We start from the raw sequence: 22,003 nt of genomic DNA on the forward strand, positions 1-22,003 counted from the left end.
CTTACATAAGCTCTGTTAGGCTTAGTTTCCTCATCAGTTAAATGGGGATAATAATAGTACTATAATTCCCTAGAATTTTTTTAAGGCAAAAATTAAAAATTCACTGCAAGCATTCCTTAGATCAACATAGAATGAAATGTGCTGTCTTTCTATATCTCACTCCCTACTGAGTGGTAGAATAGTGAGAGGTGGCCATCCCGCTCTAAACTAGAGGACTACCTGTTCTGAACTTTCCCCCCAAAGACTTATAGCCTGGGTAGACCAGAAACTCAGTACTTTGGCTGTCCAGAAATGTTTGCTAAAATCTTTTCTCTCCAATTAAACGTGCAGATTAATTTATAGAGCCCAGATGCTTTCATAGAGTTTGCAAAGTCATTAAAGATCTGAACTTTGCCTGACCTTGAGCCTTCCTTCCTATCACCCTCCATTTTATTCATTCAGAATTTATTCTTGGAAAACACATTTCCTCACCCTTCCATTCCTCTTTTTGAGGGTGGGGATGCCAGGGATTGAACTCAGAGGCACTCAACCACTGAGCCACATCCCCAGCCCTATTTTGTATTTTTAATTTAGAGGCAGGGTCTCACTGAGTTGCTTAGTGCCTCGCTGTTGCTGAGGCTGGCTTCGAATTCACGATCCTCCTGGCTCAGCCTCCTGCGCTGCTGAGATTACAGGCATGTGCCACTGTGCCCAGCCCCTCCATTCCTTTTTACACATTGTTCCCTCAGTCTGGCACATGCTTCTTTAGCCTTAGGTCTCAACAATGCCATCACTTCCTCCAGAAAGCTCTCCCCAACCTCCCAAGACAGGAGTGGAGTTCCTGCTGCGACCTGATGGCCCCATGTCTCTCATCAGAAGAGCAGACATCTTCCTGCTTTTTAGCTTGTCTCTACCCCCTCTAGACTGAGTCCAGCACTGTGCCTTTTACCACCATATCCCCCTGGCTTAGCAAGTGCTTAATAAATTAGTACTTACTGAATTAAAGAGTGACCTAATGAATCAAGAATAAAGTTAAATTCAGTTATTCCTTTAATTATAGTATGGATATGAGAAATCAGCACATTTCTTTATTAATTTTTTGATTTACTTGAAGATAATAATTGAGCTTTCTTCTGCACCTAAACGACCACGGTGAGAGCCTATTTGGAGGTTCTAGCAGGGTTCATGTGCCGTTGACAAAAGAATTGGCCTCCTCTATTGGGAGGAGCACACCTTTGGGAGGGCTGCACCTGGAGTGGAGAGAAAGGAAGGGGATACCCCCACAGCAGCTCGGCCAAATCAACCTTGCTAATCAGTGGAGCGATAGGTGTTAGAGCCAGATCACCCTCACATCTGCTAAACAGCCACAGTTGAACTTTGTGTTTCAGTCAGTACAAAATTAAGTTCTAAAGTCATTCACTAATTTGGTCCAATGCAAGAAGCTCCTGCATGTTTAGATACTAATTTATTACTATTGGTTTTAAAAAATAAGTATCTAATATTTATTTGTGCTGACTAGTGTATTTTAAGAGATGCAGTTATTTATTCTAGAATTCTTATGTCCATAGCATGGTGCTGCACATGGGGGCAGAGGCTAGGGAAGGAAGGTAATCCATAGGCCCTGCTGCCCTGATCTTCCTTTAGGTAAGGAGACAAGATTACCAGATATAAGAACCAATTCAGAGCACTGTAAGATACACTGTTGATCCTTATTCAGTCTTAAGAAATAAACAAAACAAAATAAATATAACTTACCTCTACTTAGAGATCAAAGAAACTGACTCAGAGATGACATGATTTGGCAACTGACACATAACAGGTAGTGGCACATCCAGAACTTGAGCCACTCATGTCTAGTCTGTGCTCTGCTGGTCCATGCTCTGCTTGTCCCATGTGCATGTGCCATGACTCTTAAATAGCCAGGTGACAAGCCAGGCCAAGAAATACTGTGAGTTCATAGAAATGGTACCCAAGAGAAACCTCCCCATCAAAGCCTGGAGGCAGGTCATTCTCATGCTCAGGAAGTAGTGGAATACAGTTTGACATCCCATTTCCTGGCAAATGGATCATTCCCTCTCAAGCATTTTGCTGGAGGACTATTTTGAAAAGTTTTCCATCTTAATATGCAAACCAAAAAATTCAAAGTGGCAATTTAGCAAGACATGGGAGTTTTGGCTTTTCTTCCATCTTTTGCTTTCCATCAAATCAAAGAAATCTAGGTTCACATTAAGAAGAGTAAATTAGTGTTAGGAGGACCATTAGTTTGTTTACCCAGCATAAAATTACATCCTCTGTAAACGGGAATATCAAATAGCATAAAAAGCCGGAGTGATTTACATTTTCTTTTTGATTACAGGATTGCATCCACTGTACTCAAGGAAGGAAAATCTCTCCCATTTAGCTTTTGAAGATCAAAGAGGCCATTAAATATGCCATATTACCAGCATTTTTTTTTTCTTTTTTGGTTAAGACTAGAGGATACTTTACAGATTGAGATTGTCATGGAGAAAAGGGAGGACTTTATTTGGGGTCATCTGCACTCATTATGAACTAGTTCTTCCCACCGACAGGACCATATGCTTAACCTTTTATTCAAATAGGACTGTCCTATAGCATCAAGTGCACACTGACATGTCTACTGAGTTTTGTGGGAACAGACCTGATAAGCGAGAAACTATGAACCTTTCAGTGAGCCACAGTCCAATTCTAAGCCATGGGGCTCTTTCTGTAATACATTTGATGAAATCCCCAAGATGAAATGATATGAAAAGCAAAATTACTGAAAAGAAGGATAAACCTAGGTAGATATTAAATTGGGATAAAATCTGACTTTCCTCCCAGAGGGTGCAAGCTAAGACAAATATTGTCTAGGCAACAATCCATATTTCCCTCCCTAGAGAAATAGTCAAATATGTGTATTATCAGCTAAAGTATGATTTTGATTTTATTTTCACTAGCTGAAATACTAGATCACTTTTGTGTGCACAAGTGATAGTGTTCTCTGAACAATAGTGATTCATTGGCTTAATGTAGTAGAAATTTTGTTTTCAGGCATTTAGAATTTAATTGGCTTTCATTTTTATTCCTTATTTCAATGAAATTGAAGTAAGAACTTTTTGTGCTTATGTGTAGTGCATGGTTCTAATCTGAGCTTGAGATACATCTTTAACATATAGAGAGTAATAAGGAAATTAGAGGAGAAAGATTGAGATTGATTTCAAGTGAAATGATCAACTGAATACAGTGAGTGAATTTATTTTGACTAAGGACTTGCCATTTCTTTCTGCTTTGGGCAGCCAAAAACCTATAGAAGACAAATATTCAGACCTCCGCTATGACCCAAACTGGAAGAATAAGAAGGAGGAAGGGCAGTTGTTGACGGTGGAAACTTTGCCAGGGTCTGCTGCCAGTTCTTCAGAAAATCTGCCCTTGAATCCACTGTACCCTTCCAAGGAGACTTCAATGGAACTCTCAGAGGGAAAAGGCAAACAGAGAAAGAACTCTCAGAGCGTAACTTCATTACTTGGAAGTGAATTTTTAAGCCCAAACTATGAGCCTGGTGCCCATCACAGAGGGCCACGTTCAGAGCTGAGCAGCAGTGATGTGGAGGAGAAGTCGAGCAACCTCTCTCAATACCTGAAGAGTTCAAGTTCACATAGCGAGGTTTTCCTGCCGGGATCACGTGGCCCTCGGCGAAGGAAGTCCAAGCAATATTTTGTGGAAAAGAACAAGCTGACTTTGGGATTACCCTCTCCTAAAACAGACTCTTATCTTCAACTTCACAATAGAAAAAGGGGGGAAACTCACCTAGAACAGGTACGTAGTGGTGACAACTTAAGCTTCTCTTCTGGAAACACCAAACTGGAATTTGCATTTGTTTTCAGTGACTGTCCTCTCTTTGGGGATGATGAGGTCATTGTACCCATTTGGGGGTAAACAAACCTTCCATAGTAAACAAACTTTTGTATGTAGCCTGTGCTCCTGGAGTGAGGGGACTTATTCTGCAGATTCTTAAAAGCAAAACAAAGCCATAAGTGGTTTACAGAGGAGGGTGGTGGTTCTCAGCCTTGACTTCACATAGGAATCACCTGGAGTACTTTCAAATACTGATTCCTAGGCTAACAACTGAAATCCTAGGGAGTGCTGCGCTGCTCTAGCACTCCCTAGGTGGGGCTCTGTCAACACTCCCAGGTGGTCCTAATGTTTAGCCAAGACTGAGAATCTGATCTAGAGCAGTGTGGCTCCCAAATACTAGCCTGTTAAAGCAGATTGCTGCTGCATCACAGTAAGATAATTAAGATTGACAACAGTTAAATATTTCAAAATAGCTGGCAGAAAGGATTTTGAATGTTCCTGCTATAGTTTGGCTCGGAAATGTGCCCCCAAGGCCCAAAATGTTCAGTTTCCAGCTTGACTCTACTGGGAGAAAGCAGAAACTAGCTGAGGCCTAGTGGGAGGTTTCCTGGTCACTGGGGGACATAGTCTTTACAGGAACAGTCCCCGCCCTTTATTCTTTGTCTCTTGCGTCCTGGCCACCATGAGAAGAGCAACCTTGTTCTACCACATGCCCTATGTCATGCTGTGCAACAGGGTCCATCCATCATGGACTGAAACCTCAGAAACTGTGAGCAAAAGTCAGCTTTTCCTCTTTATAAGTTGATTATCTCAGGTATTTTGTTACAGCAACAGAAAGCTAACACTGTTTCCAATATAAAGATATAAATATCAGAGATATGCCAATTACCCTTATTTGATTGTTACATATCACACCTGTACAAGATCATTCATTTCTACTTAATTTGTAATAGCAAAAGATTGAAAGTCACTCAATTATCTGCCAGTTGGAGAGTAGTTAAATAACTTATCATATATCCATACAACAAGGTATACTGCAGCTGACAAAAAATAAGGTTATCTTCCATCAACTCTTATAGATAACAGGATTTATTATTAAGAAGAATTCAAGGTGTAAACAGTATGTGCAGCACTTTTTTTTCCACATTTTTTGTTGGTGCATTATAGTTGTACACATTGGTGGGATTTGTTATTTATTTGTACATGCACACAATATAACAATATAATTTGGCCAATATCACTCCCCAGCATGTGCACAGTATTTAAAATTGGAAAATAAAAATATATGTCATATTTGCTTGATATGCATAACAACTTGTCGAAGACCATATCAATAGATGGCTAATTGCAATGGGTGGAGTGGGACTTCCTGGGAGCGCAGCTTTTCAACTTATAACTTTCAAATCTATTATTTTTGAGCCATATCTGTGTGCTAACTTTTAAAACTTAAATAGAAAAATAGCAGTAAAAATGGGGGAGGAGACCTTTACAATATGCATTTTGTAGTAACCCAAATACCATCACATCCCCTGACTGCATGGGGTCCACCTAACTTGTATTTTTGCTTATACATAAGAGCTCAGAGTACAACTGACCTTTAAATTCAATTGCTTTATAGTCTTTTTGCTGTTTTCATAGATCTCTTGATTATAAACTAAAATGCACTTTGATATTAATAACTATAATAAAAATGAATAAATAAAATGCACTTTGAATACATGACAAGATCTCCATCACACAATGTGTGAGGCAAGGAGCTGATATGAAAACCAGCACACACTAGAGGGCACCTGAGCATCATGGTCAGGCAATAACTTTGCTGGCGAATATTCCGTGCTTGCTTTTATTCATGATTTGTTCAGTAGCCAAAAGTTATTTGTCTGAAACTCATTAGTGTCTGAGTCAATTTGTGATCTACCATTAAAGGAAATTGTGTTTTTGAAAAATGAACCACCCTTCTATCTTCATTCTAATATGACTTTGAAGATGAAGGTGAAATTTAGTATGGGTTCAGAGGAGTTGTAAGTGCTTTATACATGTTATTTGGCTCTTTCCTAGTAATTTCTTGGAAATTACAGATATTTTACAAATGTTAATATAGAAAGGTTATTCAATCACCTATAGTCTTCAAGACAATATAAAGCCATAAATAGAATCTGTTATCCAGATCCACTATCCATTCTGCCGATCAACACACCTTTGTGGCTGTTACTAAGACAGCAGGTCAATCAGTCATCAGATATTTACTGAGCACCAGCTTTGTGCAAGGTTCTCTTCTGAGTGCTAGGGATATTACAGAAAATAGGGCATGCAGCACTCCTTACAGTAGCTTACATTCCAGGCAATGCATAATCAAATAGTTTCAGGTACTGATAATACTTCCAAGGCAACTGAATAAACGTTATTTAATAAAGTAATGTGGGGAATGTAATCTAGGAATATTTAGCTAGGTGTGTGGGGAAGGTTTCTCTGTGGACACCTCATTCAGGTTGAGGTGTGGAAGGAGGAGAAATGGAAAAGCATGAACGATCTGAGAAGAGGTGTGGTTTGCCCCACTGAGACCATAGGGAGCAACCCAATTGCGTGTGTTGTGGGGGAGTAAAACCAAAACAAAAGTACTGTGCTCCCACCATTCTCTGGGGTATCAGAAATCAAGGATTAAATTCTAGGTTGTCAGATTAGCCCTTACTATAGTAACTGTGCAGTGAGTTACCTGATTTTTTTTTTTTTTAAAGTGGTGCTGGGGATTGAACCCAGGGCCTTGTGCTTGCAAGGCAAATACTCTTACCAACTGAGCTATCTCCCCAGCCCCTAGCCCTTACTCTATATTTGAGCAAGTAACTCTGTAAACCCCACCTTCCTCATCTATTGCAAGGTGTCAGTTTCCTCCTTGCAATGCTCTTTGAAGGATGACAGCAGACCCTCAGTGAATGGAAGCTGGGCATTCCTTAGGCATGGAAAAGGAAAAGGAAGGACCCCGTGCATAGGTCCTTCTAAACAGCTTTTTCTTTTTTCAGGCTACACTACCTTGAAATAAAAGTTATATCTTCAAATAGAATAAAGACAAAATGTAGCTTATGTCAAAAAAAAAAAGGATAGCATTTGTATATTTTTCAGTAGCCCCTCATATGGTGTGGCTCCTCAAAAATTATCTGCAAAGGGGATCTGTCTAGGCACACCTCTCACTTGCTGTGCTGTCTGTCTCCTGAGGGTCCCCAGTCAATCAAACACTGTCCCATGGATTACAGAACTCTATGATCTCATAGCCAACTAATTGGCATATTTCTTTGCTGATTGCTCAGATACGGTGTCATATATTGATACTTCATGATAAATTACTTCTGAATAACTTCTATCTATCTAGTGTCTAGTACATTGGCTTTAAGTATGGTTTTATATCATAATTCTTTCAACACCTCCTCCTCCATTCTGGCTTCTCTGCCTTCCCAATGGTCATCTTGGATACAACTCTGATCATATCTATATACTGCTTAATGTGACTTTATGTAACATTCAAGGTAAAATTCAAACTCTTGGAGTGATAGAAAGGTGCTTTATAACTGAGCCATACCTACATCCTTAACTTCATCCTTTTTCTTTTTATAGCTTCATAGTTTACTTTAAAAAATCACCCTGCTACTCTTAAGCCCTAGTGCTGATATTAACATATACTCATTGAATCAGTTTTTAGGAACAATATGATGAAAACATTATATTCAGGGACATTTTTACTTTCCCTCCTGTCCAAGAAAGATAACACATAGTTATTTCAATACTGCTCTTAAAAATTCTTTGATTCCTGTGAAAGACAATTATGGTTTATAACGGAAATGTCACTGGATTCAGAATTCAACAAACTAGATGTGAGTCCTGATTAGTCCCATCCTTTATCACTCCTTCCCTTGCATCCTGTGCTCCCGCCATTCTCTGAGCGTTCACAGTTCCCAGGGCTGGCATAACCTTTCTTCAAGTGCAGGCTCACTCTTCCCTGGCTTGTTTCCCTCAGAAAATCTTACCTTCCTTTTGAGATTCAGCTCAAATGTCTCTTGCACCCAAGCATCTACGGTAGAACCCACAACACCACACTGCACAGTTTCCTGTGTGCATTTGTATGTCTTTAAAGTCATGGCCCAGTTCATCTCTGACTCCAGAGCATTTTAATAGGCACTATTTAAATATTTGATGAAGAAATGTAATTTTGAAATTCTTCTTCTTCTTCTTCTTCTTCTTCTTCTTCTCCTCCTCCTCCTCCTCCTCCTCCTCCTCCTCCTCCTCCTCCTCCTCCTCCTCCTCCTCCTCCTTCTTTTTCTTCTTCTTTTTTTTAAAAGACAGGGTCTCACTGATTTGCTTAGTGCCTCACTTTTGCTGAGGCTGGCTTTGAACTCGTGATCCTCCTGCTTCAGCCTCCAGAGCCGGTGGGATTACAGGCATATGCCACTCACTATGCTGGCAAAATTTTGAATGTTTTTAAAATGAAAAAAAAAAAAAGTCTTGCGTTGTTGACTTAACCTGGAATTTGAAGTCAAAAGACTTGATTCAAACCCCATTATTATTGGAGCCATTTATTACCTTTGGCAAATCAAAAATCCTGCTAAGCCTTATTTTTCTTCATTGATGTGAACTTATAAATGTTTGCTTTCTACTATAGATTCAGAATTATTGGAACGATCGGATGAGAAACTGTATGTGAAAGCTTTTTACAAACATATATATGTTACATTTATTATTGAACATTTGGTTTGAATTTACAGTCTCTTACTGGATAAGATTACTGTCTAAGTGCTATACTGTTCTTCTTTCCCATTTTGAATTTAGTCGAACTTTGGGTTGTCCCTAAGGACTAAGCCTTATCTTTACTTAAATTGGGATCATTTTGGTGATTATATTTGGTTAGAAACATAGAACTCTTTTCTTTTTATAGAAAGCTTAGTTTGGTATAGCTTTTGAGTTCCATCTCTCCTGTTACACTTGTAGAAATGATTCTTCTACAGAGTATGAACTCTGTAGATGTTTGCTGATTGACAGATTTTCTTCTTTTGCCCTGCGTAGCACACAAGAGCACTTACTTAGGGAAGTATAATTTCAATTGAACTTTATGGTTTTTTCAATAAAGACATTTCTTAAGGCATCTTTCTTGTGTGTGCTATTCAGCACTTAGTTGCTTAAACTACCAATTTCTATGACCTATAGAGTGATACTTCATTAATTTCACATTACTGAGGAGGGATCCATAAAAAGAAAACTTCCCATGTAACTAAAGCCCTTTTGAAAATTGGAAATTTAACATAATTATTCATTTTTAAGGATTAATCATTTTTAAGCTTTCAAAGTGTATCTAGTATACCTAGCAATTCTGAGCTGTCTCACCCAGGGCATATTGCACTGTCCTGTAGTGAGGTCAGAAGCTGTGGTGATATGAATGATTCTCTGCCTCTTAAATAACCCAGACTGCCATGAATCCATGACCATTTTATGCTTTGTCAGTGTATCTGTTCTTAAGGAGCTTTTGACCCTGTGGGAAGCAAAAATGTAAAGTCAGTACAAAGTGAAAATTGCTATACAGGTTGAACACCCCCAATCCAAAACTACAAAATCTGAAATGCTCCAAAATCCAACCTTTGAGCATTTGCAAGATACCACAGGTGGAAAATTCCATACTTCATGTGATGTGTCAGAGTCAAAAAGTAGGTGCACTAAAAATATTGCATAAAATTACCTTTAGGCCATAGGTATAAGGTGGTATGGGAAACATAAATAAATTTGTGAGAAACGTAAGGAACCCAGAAGAAAAAGTGTCCATCTCTGTTCAAGGAAATCAGAGAATTCCCAGAAGAGGCAATCATGGAACCGAGTCTTAATAGAGAAGTAGTTATTAACAATGAAGGTGGCAATAGAGGAACTACAGGTAATGGGAGCATGTGCAGTGGTCTAAAGTTGTGAAAGAACATTGTTTAAGTGGAAAACTGCCAGTGCCATAGGACGCTCTGTCCTGCTACTCAGAAACTAGTAGCTGTTTAATTATATCAAATAAATTAACATGGAAAATGTTAACTACATACCTTAACTATTGAGTGTTCACTCAAACTATATAAATATACATGTTGAATTGCTAATTTTTTCTTGGTACAGGGATTGAACCAAGGGGTGCTTAAATGCTGAGCCACAACCCAAGTCCTTTTTAATTTATTTGTTTTATTTATTTGTTTTGGGGGCACAGGGGATTGAACTCTGGGGCAGTCAACCACTGAACCACATCCCCAGCCCTATTTTGTCTTTTATTTAGAGACAGGGTCTTACTCAATTGCTTAGTGCCTCGCTTTGTCTGAGTCTGACTTTGAACTCGAGGTCCTCCTTCCTCAGTCTTCTGAGTCACTGGGATTATAGGCATGAGCCACTATGCCCAGCTGAATTGCCATGTTTTATGGAGGAGCCAAAGACCTTTTCTGTCAATGTCGATTCTACTGATTGGAGTTTTCCATCTTTTTGTATCAATTTGAGAATATCTGTGTTTTCCAGTTTTGATTTCGTAAAAGCAAAGCACAAATTTAGGAAACCTTTAGGAACAATCCAAGAACCTAGTTTCTCTGGATTTGTATGAATGTTTCCCCTAATCTTTTAGTTTTATTTCCTCCCTACATGTTATTTTGCCATTTGCTTTTATTGGGTCATTCTAGATCATTTGACTTAATTTTCATGAAAATCACACCTCTGTGTTCATATTCAGATTTCTCCAGATTACCTAATCTTTACATAAATTTCATAATTTTAGTAACAAGCACAATAGGAACACAAGTACATAATACATTGGGAACAAATGTAAGACTCTTGGCAAATGAACAACTCAACTAGTGGAAGCAGAGGTTCTAAGGCAACCTTAAGGGAGCCCACTGCCCATGAGCCACGGGCTCTGGTTGGGATAGCTCCAAGAAAGATGGGAAAGTTCCTAATCCCATGAGTTGGTTAAGGAGAAAGTGGATACTGCTGTAGCTCTATAGGACCAGATTGTGAAGATGGGGAATGCAGGCATTTAGAGTAGAGAAATTTACTGGTACTTTTGACATAGATCCTTGTATGTCATTTTAAAGGAGAAGCTTTGAAAATGAGTTCCCCAGACCCACCACACCAAAGTCACCTGGGATGTATCAGCAGTACAAATTCTTGGCCCCATTCCAGACCTCCTGAGTCAGAAACTCAGGGCAAGGCCAAGTAATGTGTTTTAGCAAGTTTTCCAAGTGATTCTGATAAGTGCTTAAGCTTTAGAACCTCTGTACTAAAGAGTTAATCCTTGCCTCTGATTGATATGCAATCATTGAAGGATTTTAGTAAGGGAGAAATTTGAGTGCAGTGTGTAGGCTGTATAGTAAATGATTTTTTTTTTTTAACTCTCTACCTTGACCATCCATAAGTCACACTGAACATATTCTTGGTTTGTTCAGGCGGGTTCAGACTGATGGGTAATCAACCTTGCTATAAGTTACATGGGATATTTTTACATATTTCTTTTGTGTTCTTGAAATGACCAATTACTCCTTTAATATGTATTTATTGAGAGCTTATTATATATCCCTCCTGAAAGGCTATAGAGGAGGTAAAAGAGTGTACCATCAAGTATTTGGGAAAAGTGGGTTCCTGGAAGAGGGGACAACAAATGTAAAGTTGAGGAGCTGACAGGCCAGTGGGCTTGGGGTTTAGTCAGTGAGGGGGAGAAGAACGAAAGACCAGGTCTTCATTTCTACCTTATTTTATTGACAGTTGGCTGCCCACATTTAATATAAATCACAAATCTAACAAGATAAAAATAAGCAGATGTACAGTTGTCCAATGTATCCATGGAGAATTCATTCCAGAACCCCTCAGAGATAGCAAAATTTAAAATGTTCAAGTCCCATGTATAAAATAGTGCATATAACCTTCACATATCCTTACATACTCTTTAAATCATCTTTATATTACTTGTGATACCTAATGCAGTGTAAACGCTATGTAAATAGTTGTTATACTGTATTGTTTAGGGAATAATAAATAAGTCTGGACACGTTCAACACAGACCTAATTTTCCCCGAAATATTTTAAGCCCCTCATTGATTGGATCCTGGACTGTGGAATCTGTGTATGTGCAGAGCTGATTATATGTATTCTGATGGAGATGGGAAGTTCAGTGAGCAATGTGTATTGAACTTGTCTTTCAGTCATATTTATTGAGCATCTAAATGCCAGGCATATTCAGAGCCACCAGGTCGGGTGGGTGAGCAGCTCCCCGGAGCTGTACAGCATGGAAGTCCTGCAAATAGTCCTGCCTTCATGGAATTTCAAGTCCAGTAAGGAAATCCAATGTGGATACCAGGGTGAAACTTATTACAAAAGGAAAAGTGTAGTTCAAGGCCACAAGCTTGGATGCATGTACACAGCTTCCTCTGGGATTGGGGAAGACTCCCTGGAAGAATTTACACTTCAGTTAAGTCTGGAATGGTGAATAGGATGAGTGAAGTAAAGGAAATTTCCAAGTAAGAAATGGTGTATGCATAGACTCAGAGATGGTGGTACCTGTGGCTCTTGTGACTGAAAAGTAGCAGAGCAGGGGAGCAAAGACAGTAGTTGGGAGCCTGTGGCCACCCAGCCTTGTACACCTGTGATAGTTGGGAGCCTGTGGCCACCCAGCCTTGTACACCTGTGAAGATTCAGGACATGAGAAAGAATTGCAGTGTTTTTAAGCAGGTGACTGACAATTAATTTGGGGATTCTAAAGCTCAAGTATCTTACACTAAAAAAAGAATGTAAAAAATAATATGATCAATGATTTCACTGCCATCAAATTCTTGTTGAATATGCACGTGCTAAACACATCAGGAATGTCCTACAGGAATGGATAACGTGGCCAAAGAAGAGCCCAAATATTTCATTGTGTTGTCTGTAAATAGCTGAATAGTACAAATCCCTTGAGAATCAACGCAGCCGTGCTAAGAGCAGCGAGGCAGCCTGATAAATGGGAGAAATGATAAATGTCGTGGTGCCTCCACCTGTTTTACGGGTCATGTATAAATACAGGAGGTAGCAGTGCCCATGTTAGCAGGCACAAACTGACAGATAGCAAAATGCCTTAGAAATAGGACAGAGAAATAAATACTTGAGATCACGCATTAGCCAGGTTAACAAGGAAATGGTCCCTGAATCTGGTGATAGTGCTCCAAGAGAAGAATGTGTTGGAATGATGGTAAGCAAATACCACTTTTAAAAATCAGACACTTGGGCTTATTTAATTTGGACATATGCTAATTGTCCATACGGAATGAGCATAACAAAGAACCTAATAAATTAACGTGGGGCTCCTCACTTCGTGTAAACGTAAGATCAATAATAAAACAGAATAAAAAGGGGACCAAGGGGCAAAGCTCCCAGTGACAGCAGAATTAATATGCTTATTGACGCTTGTTTCAGTGTGTGTCTATGCAGATCACTAATTCACATACAGCTCCGGGTAAAGCATCAACTTTGTTTTCTGTGGCACTGTCTGATTCTCTAAGAACCTGAAGAGTTTCTTTGAGAGAGAAGTAGCAGCCCAGTCTAGCTCAGCTGTACTCAATCTCAGTTGCTTTCCTACCTACAAACCCTCACTTCAAAGCAAGGAACATAATGTACAATTTTTTAATGGCTCTAGACCCAGGCACTCAGACTCTCTGCTCTGCGCCTTACCTCAGTGTAAACACCTAATCAAGATTGCCTGCGCTTCAACAATAGCAGCCAAATGCAATTCGAGAACCACAAGCCTTTGAAGTCCTCCCTGCAAAGGCCGGTTTTCTAGTCTGGGATAATGACATGCCATGATTGCTGTCTTTGTTGTATCTTTTCAGTAGAGAAGCAATTATAGGCCCCAATTTAACAGAATAGGCATTACACAGCTTATGATGCTCAAAATGCAATTTCATTTGATCATTTTCTCGATTTGATTGGTATTAATAGAATGGTTCACAAAAAAAAAAAAAAAAAAATAGCTGGCAGAGGTTGTGTCCCATTCCACTTTCAAAGAGATAATGTAGAAGTATGCTTTACTTGCCCGGTGAGTCTTGCTGGGGTGATTCAGCCACTGAGTTCCACCAAAAGAGCCTATGGAAGGGAATATTGATTGCACATCCTCCCTTCTCTGGGAAAGGAAGCAGCAGACACTATATTTTTATCAGGCAGACTTTTCATCAGAACTGCATAAGAGAGCCCATCATTGTCTATAGAGCAATTAATATCAGCTAGTGATAAGCTGAATTAACTAAGCCCAAGGTCCCTTTGTATCTTAGGCATTTATACAAATCTGGGAATTGGCAACCTAGTGACAGATCTTTCTCCCAGTGTCAGCTTCTTTCTCCCAGCCTCTAGAGACAGTTCATTGCCAACTTTCTCGCCTACTTAATCAGCCTGGTTAGATTTTTCACTCTCTTGATCTTCATTTCTCCTCCAGGACACAGTTGATTTTTCTTTCTTAAATGAGTGACTTTTCTATTTAACACCATGGTACTAAGGGATGGAAACCTTTGCAAGAGCACCAACAAATATTGTAAAAACTAATCTTTCCCTGTCATCAGGTGAACCCACACGGTGAGAGGAACCAAGATGGAAACTTGAGAAATGGTATCTGACCTTCTGACCTTGAGCAGCAGCATTTATTGTCCTAAACTTTTCATTTCAGTACAAATTAAGCTTTTTCTTTTTCTTTTTCTTTTTGGTATCGGGGATTGAACTTCTCAGGGGCACTCGACCACTGAGTCACATCCCCAGCCCTATTTTGTCTTTTATTTAGAGACAGGCTCTTACTGAGTTACTTAGCACCTCACTTTTGCTGAGGCTGGCTTTGAACTCACAATCCTCCTGCCTCAGCCTCCCGATTCACTGGGTTTACGATTGTAGGCCACCGCACCTGGTCCAAATTAAACTTTTCCTTGATGTGAAGTTTTCCATTTGCAAAGGAGGTTAATCATTCAAACCAATACTTGCATATAGATTGGTAAATAGATAAGGCAGGTGGATGGTGTGGATGTTTAAATACCTAAAGGTTGATTTAAAAGTGGGAAAAATGAAAACATTTTACTTTCACTTGTAATCAGAATTCCACAACCAAATAGTACATTTTTGTTGCCTATTTTAGGAATGAAAATTCAAGCAAAATTTTTTTCCTCGTGTTTTCCCACTTTCAGATCTACCTTTGAGTGTCTAACCATCCGTACCACCTAACCACTTTACCTATTTACAGTATGGATATAAGCACAGTAATTGTGATGTCTATTTAATGGATTTAGTAGAGAGAGTTCAGGGATAGAAGAGGTCACACTCAGAAGAAATAAGATGTTGGCCCTTGTGCCATGGAGGCCACATAGAGTGGTCAGGAATGAGGTTATCTTCACTGACAAGTATTTACTTTCATTTAATATTTAACATATTTTTACCTCTTCTGTGTTGAGTGCTAGACTGTGTAAGCATGAAGTGAAAGCAAGCTGCAGGGGGCACATGTGAACACAAGCATGACAGACTCCAAATCCCATGCTCTTTCCAGTCTCTCACCCGGCCACTTCTGCTACGCAGCCCTCCAGAGAAGTGTAACAGAACAGTGTCAGAGCCTGGAGCCAAACTTAAAAATTAACTACCTCAGTCCAGAAAAGCAAAGACTTGTCGACATTTACAGTTGAGGGACCAAAGAGTGGCCACTCTATGGTAGTCTGTGCTTCTCCAGGGAACAGAGGGACAGGAATGGGAAGGTGTTAGTTTAGCTTGTGTAAGGAAGAGCTGGCCTCTGGGTGGCTTAGTTATGGAACACTGTGTTCATCATGCAAAAAGCAGAGGTCCCTTTCTTTTCCTAGGCTGATTTTTTAAACATGTCCTAGTCATGACAAGTGGGTAATGCCCACCAGGAGATCAGGCATGTGTTCAGGCAAAGAGCGGATGACATCTACCGGGGTTGGTGCAGTGACCTGTGTCTAGATTCCCAGCTATTCAGGCAGCTGAAGCAGAAGGATCATTTAAGCCTGTGAGTTCAAGACCGGTAGGGGCAACTTCTATAGAAAAACCTCATCTCAAAAAAGAAAGAAAAGGAAAAAAGAAAATTTGCTTTCTTAATTATATCTCGATGGTTAGAATTCACATGGTACAGAGCCTTTTTTCTTGTTTTAAAACAGGTAGCCAATGGAGGCAGTGTAGGGCCTTGTCATTGAATAATCTGGAATCTGAAACCCCATGTATCTGCTGCCTTCAATCTGTTATTCCTAAATCTGACTACAGATTAGACAGACTTGGAGACCATTTGTTACTTTTTAAAATAATACATAGGAAAACTTAAAAATACACTGCTTTTGATTACATGAGACAAACAGTATGAAGAAGCAGATAGCTACTATAAAAAAACTGGGCTTCTGTGTTGGGTCTGAATTGGCTCCTGTATAGAAAAAGGACATTGGGCAGGGACATCTGGTACAATCCAACACAGTCCACAGTTGAATTACTGGCTATAAAGCCAGCCCATGCTAACAACTTAACAACTTCTTTTTTTTTTTTTTTTTTTTTTTGATACCAGGGATTAAAACCAGGGGCGCTTGGCCTCTGAGCCACATCCCCAGCCCTTTTTAAAATTTTATTTAGAGACAGGGTCTTGCTGAGTTCTTGGGGCCCCACTAAGTTGCTGGGGCTGGCTTTGAACTCACAATCCTCCTGCTTCAGCCTCTGGAGCCACTGGGATTACAGGCATGGGCCCGGCCGCGCTAATGTCTTAGTTATGGCAATCTGGAGTATGGCTGTGTGAGATGTTAATGCCACGGAAGCTGGGAAGAGGATATATGGTAACTTTCTGCACTATTTTTCCAAATTTTTTTGTAAATCTGTATTATTTTTCAAAATTAAATATGTTATAGTAAACCAACAAATGAAAATGTTAAGCAAACAAACAAATAAACAAATTGGACTTCTTTGTGTATTGCACTGATGGACTTCAGGAGAAACCTCCTCAAATTGAATTTTCATGTTTGGTACCGGTGCAATCCTACTGTCACAGCCTCCCAAATTACTGGGATTATAGGCATGTGCCACCACGCTTGGCCTGCTTTCTTAAATTCATTTGGTTAAGAAAAAGTTAATTTCTAAAACAAGATTAAGCTGTTGAATTCCAATAAATGGTTTCTTCACTGGTCTCTGAAGCCACCCCCAGAACTTCCAGTTTAATTAGTTTGGGGTGGAGGGAACAGGGCATTAGTACTTTTTAAACACACCCTAAGTTTTTCTAATATCTAACTAAAGTTGACTTTAAGAGACCACTGTTCTACATCATTCCAATTCACTGTGGTAAAAGTATAAATTCTGCAGGTCTGGGATGATATCTCTAATAAGTGAGTTAGTTTAACAGAATGGTTAAATTCAGACTTTGAATATTCTCCTTTCTAATTATTGGTCCTGGGCTGTTTACTTACTCTCTCTGTTAGTTTTTTCACTTTCAAAAAGGAGAATAATAATAGTATATTCTTGCCAGGGGTGATGGTGCACACCTGTAATCCTGGCAACTCAGGAGGCTGAGTCAGGAGGGTCTCAAGTGGGAGGCTAGCCTGGACAAGTTAGGAGGTCCCCATCTCAAACAAAAGTAGTGGGGATATAGCTCAGTGAGAGAGCACTTGACTAGCATGTATAAAGCCCCCTGGGTTCAATCCCCAGTACCACAAAAAAACAAAAATAGTAATTATAGGATTTGCCTGATAAGGTTGCTAAGAGGATTAACTGATACATCCTATGCTAAGGGCTTAAGACAAGTGCTTCCATACCATGAATCTTCTGTATGTATATTAGATATTGTTATTTCTGTAGTTATTATCATCAACTTGGAGTATAGATGTCCTGACAAAATTTATGACAGTGCAGAAGTATACACACACAGCCATTCTGTTTTTCACGTTCAGCACAATATTCCAAAAATTAGTTGAGATATTCAACACTTTGTTATAACATGGGCTTTGTTAGATGATTTTGACCAACTATAGGCTAATGTAAGTATTCTGAGCATGTTTATGGGTAGGCAAAATTAAACTGTGATGTTCAGTAGGTGAGGTACATTAAATACCTTTTTAATTTATGACAGGCTTTCAGGACACACCCCCATTGTAAGTCAAGGAGCATTTGTGTAGTGTTATTCCATCACAGATCTGTTGACATGATCAAATGTTTCTTGCAGTAACCTGTTTGTATATCTAGTCTAAAATTGGGTCCCCTGAGTATGCATGGGGCATTTAAAGTAAGGAGTAGTTTGACCTCAAAGCACCAGTTCTCCCTTAATGCCTGCAAGAGAAAACATTGTTTAGTCCCATTTGTCTTGGAAATAATCCAGGTTCCTAAAGACTGCAGAGGAATCCTTGAAATAAACTGAAAATAGAAAATCCAGCTCCGTGCATCCCTTCTAGAATTCAGACTTGAGTCTCATGACTCTAAAATGAACCCAGTTAACATACTATATATGTTTTACCCTCTCAGATCTCCTACCCCATCAGAGTAACTGGCAAGACGTCTGATCAGAATGCCAAAGAGATTGAAAACGCTGCCATCGATCCTGAGAACAAGTGGCATCAAAGAGCACAACAGTTAAAGGTTACTGGCTAGACTGCATGTTAAGTGTGTTTCAGGCGATACTGCTAAATATAAGTCACTGAGTTCTTGAAAGCTTATTTTTATGCCTGAGAATAGTTAGTGCACCACCATCCTTTATGGGGGAGACTGGGGAGCCATGGTTGGTCAGCCAGCCAACTCTACCTGTTTTACCACAGATTCTTTTTCTCAGAAGATCATCATATCACTCTTTAAACATAGAACTAAAGCCTCTCACAGAAGGAAATGCAGGGGGAAATGCAGAAAAAAATCAGGAAATCGTAGTTCCAAAGTGTCGTCCAGTTCTGTGCTGCCCCCGTGTCTGGTTCCTTTGGGAATTGGCAGTCACCCATTATCCCTAGGTGATTGAGGTGTATGGGAGTCTTCAGAGCCTTACAGACCCTCATTTGCAGAATGTGAAAGCTTACCAGCTTGTCATTTAGCATGTGGATATCTTTTTAAGCCATGGGTTTTGTGGTGAGTAGCTGTCACTAACAGATAAAACACGTTTATGCCTTTCCACAACGTCAGAATTTATTGAATAATAATAAATTCACAGTCTACACCACTTTTATCAGTGGAAGTTCACTGAATATTTGTGGGTCACTGGTAATTATAAGCCAGTCAATCACAGGTTCTTTTATTTCAACAATTCCAATTATAGATGATTTCTGATATCTCTAACACCAAAGTCATATATCACACTTGACAATTAATATATGTAAGTCATGAGAAGGCTGAGGAAGGTTTAAGGCGGACATAGGTGTTCAAGGCTGAACGAAGGGCAAAGGCAGAGAAAAGATATGGATGCAAAAAGTCACTGTAGGTGGTCAGATAAGATTACGAATCAGCCAAAGAACTTGTTCAGGGTGCAGAGCTGTCAAAATGCAGGAACCTATTCTAGGTCAGGCCCATCACAGTGTCAGCTTGAGATGTCAGCTTGGAGTGGGCCCTGCATGATCATCACTGGCAGGAGAGATCACACTGTGCTAAAGCCCAAGGACAGAGATTCAGGGGTTGTTTCTGTGGCAGTTTTCCTGGGCGAGGCTCCTGACAAGCGACTAGGTGACAGGGACAGGGTGCTGCCGTGTCCAGTCTCAGGGTGCTTCTCCTTTTATGGGTCTCAAGGAAGGGCACTGCATCATCTAGTGATCTGGTGTGTTCGACAGGCTTGTGGACTTGGCTTTTCCAGTGAGTTTTGTGTGCCCATGCATCCATGTGCTTCTGACGAATTTGATAAGAATGCAGGTGATCATTCTCATTAGCACTATTAGTTTATCAGTTTATTCCTTATGGTTGTGCCAGGCAGGTGGTGGTTGTTTACCTATACAAACAAGGTGTAGAATCATTCCACCTCAGCACTTAAATTCAAAATGGAGTAGCTTATGACAAACTACTGCTTTACAAAATGGAGCAGGAAAGGTCTCTGCACAGCCTGAAAACTGTTGTTCTATACATCATGGAGTAACAGAGCAGGGCACAGCTCTGCTTTAAAATCGTAAGTGTGATTTTGGGGAACTTTTTTTTTTTTTTTTTTTTTTTTTTTTTTTTTTTGCAGCTGTGCCTACTGACTATTTCTCTAGAATAAACAAAAAAAGTAGTAGCAGCTGTTTTTTTTTTTTTTCCTGAACTAACTTATGGAACTATGTGGAGTCACTCTTGGATCAGGTTTTATCCCCAGTTAAGAAGGGATGAGCCCTTTGAAATCATGGAGCCTATAAAACCTGTTGACATCATCAGTTAAAACTATATATGTAGTAATGGTATGTTAGGGTTCTCTCTCTCGAGGAACAGAATCGACAGGTAGTATGATTATAAAAAGGGGATTTATTAGATTGGCTTACACAACCAGAAGCTGGCACGCTGGCCGTCTGCAGGCTGGAGTGGTGGAAGAACCAGCAGCTGTGCAGTCCAAGAGGTGGAAGCCCCAGAACCAGAGGGATCAACAGTGCTACCCTCGTCCAAGACCAAGGCTTTTGGAAACTCCTGGAGAATCACTGGCAGAGTCCACTATGGAAGAGGGAAGAAGTGAGAGTTCAATATCCTCAGACGATGGAAGCAGCAATCAAGAAGCTGCTCAAGAAGAGTCATGCTTGCATCTGATGCTACTTCGTTTTCTTCCAACTTTTATTTCATCCAAGCTGCCATCCTAATGGAGGGTGCTGCCCATGCTTATGGAGGGGCTCCACTTCATTCCACTATCCCACATTCTAGTCATTCCTAGACACTCCCTCATTGATGTGACACACCCAGAAGCCTCTTAATCATCAGCATCACTTAATCCAATCAAGTTGACAATTAAAATTAATCATTACAAATAGTAATAATAAAAATAATGAAGTTCATCCCAGTTCAAAGAAGATAGAAAAGAGGGGCAGCCCAAGTCTTGTCTTTTCCTCCCTATGGCCTCCAGGCTGCTCATAATGAAGTAAATCAATTGATCAAACATGTTGTAAGTCTCCCAGAGCTTCCTGAAAACTAATGCCGGGGGCCATACCCAGAAGTTGGGGGCTTGGGGACTGAACTATCTCCTGGCAGTGGAATGGGGGATAGTTGGATCTACCAGCAGACTTGATAGAGAGCTGGCCAGGGGAACTTGACCAGCAGGATCCAGGGAACAGAGGAAGCACTTAAGGCATGTCCTGCATTATGGGCAGTGGACTGGGTCAGAGATATGAATGTCTGGTCCTTGACCTGTCATTTGCTCAACTTTCCCTGCAAGCCTTGTTTTTCATTATGAAATGAAGAGTTGGAATAAATGACCTTTATGGTCCATTCTAGCTACAAAATGCTATGATTCTGAGACCATTTATTTCTAGTTATTTAAATTATTATAGAAAACATATTTGAAGTACTTAAGATTATTGCAACACATAGCTTTGATAATTGTCACTAAGGAAGATGACAGGATTCTCTGCCAATGATAAAATAATCAAGGTAAAATGACAGTGCTTGATTCATGGCACAACTCTAGACAGAGGCAATAAAAAGCTTTGTATGGAAGTCAGTCTGAAGAAAGCCAGAAAAATGCTTTCTATTCCCTGTGTATGCTGTAATTAATGTGCTTATAACCCACTCCTGGATGAAGACAAAGTAGAGAAAAACGTCTAAAGATTGTTAGACATAAAATGACAGAACACAGAGTGGAAGTTGCCCTTTATTTAGAAAGGTCTGTTACCCGCCCTCTGTGGCCTGCATGCTGGCTGGGCACCCTCCATGCAAACACTCTGGCTGCCTTTCTCTTTCCTCTTCAACTATCCAAGCTCAGTGCCTTCGTTGTTGTCTTCTCTCATGTGTCCAGCAAGGCCTCAAGTCTTCTGCAAGGCCTCCCAGCTCCCCTACCCTCTGCTCTGCCAGCCTCAGCTCCTCTGGAACCTGATGTCTGTACTGCTTACTGAGGGCTGATCATAGTTGCCATGTCTCAATACTTGCTGCCTGCTTTATTTTATCAACCATACTAGAAGCTCCTTATTTTCTGCATTTATTTTTGTTTTTGTTTTTGCTTTTTGGGGGGCAGGGGACTGCAGATCGAACCCAGGGCTTTGACATACATAATATGTAATGTATTCTATTT

General features: G+C 40.0%; 1 protein-coding gene across 4 annotated transcripts in view; it reads left to right on the top strand.

Annotated features, from left to right (window-relative positions):
• Positions 1–22,003, top strand: part of JHY (junctional cadherin complex regulator) — a 65,697-nt gene that overhangs the window by 13,092 nt on the left and 30,602 nt on the right. For 3 of the 4 annotated variants that reach the window (XM_079104504.1, XM_079104506.1, XM_079104507.1), the window contains exons 3-4: positions 3,276–3,795; positions 18,319–18,432. In XM_079104504.1, the coding sequence (XP_078960630.1) occupies positions 3,276–3,795; positions 18,319–18,432 (634 nt within the window). The remainder of the gene's footprint in view (positions 1–3,275; positions 3,796–18,318; positions 18,433–22,003) is intronic. The other variant, XM_079104505.1, reaches the window with a different exon arrangement.

The sequence above is a fragment of the Sciurus vulgaris genome, assembly GCF_902686455.1.
Source record: "Sciurus vulgaris genome assembly, chromosome: 11".
NCBI lineage: Eukaryota > Metazoa > Chordata > Mammalia > Rodentia > Sciuridae > Sciurus > Sciurus vulgaris.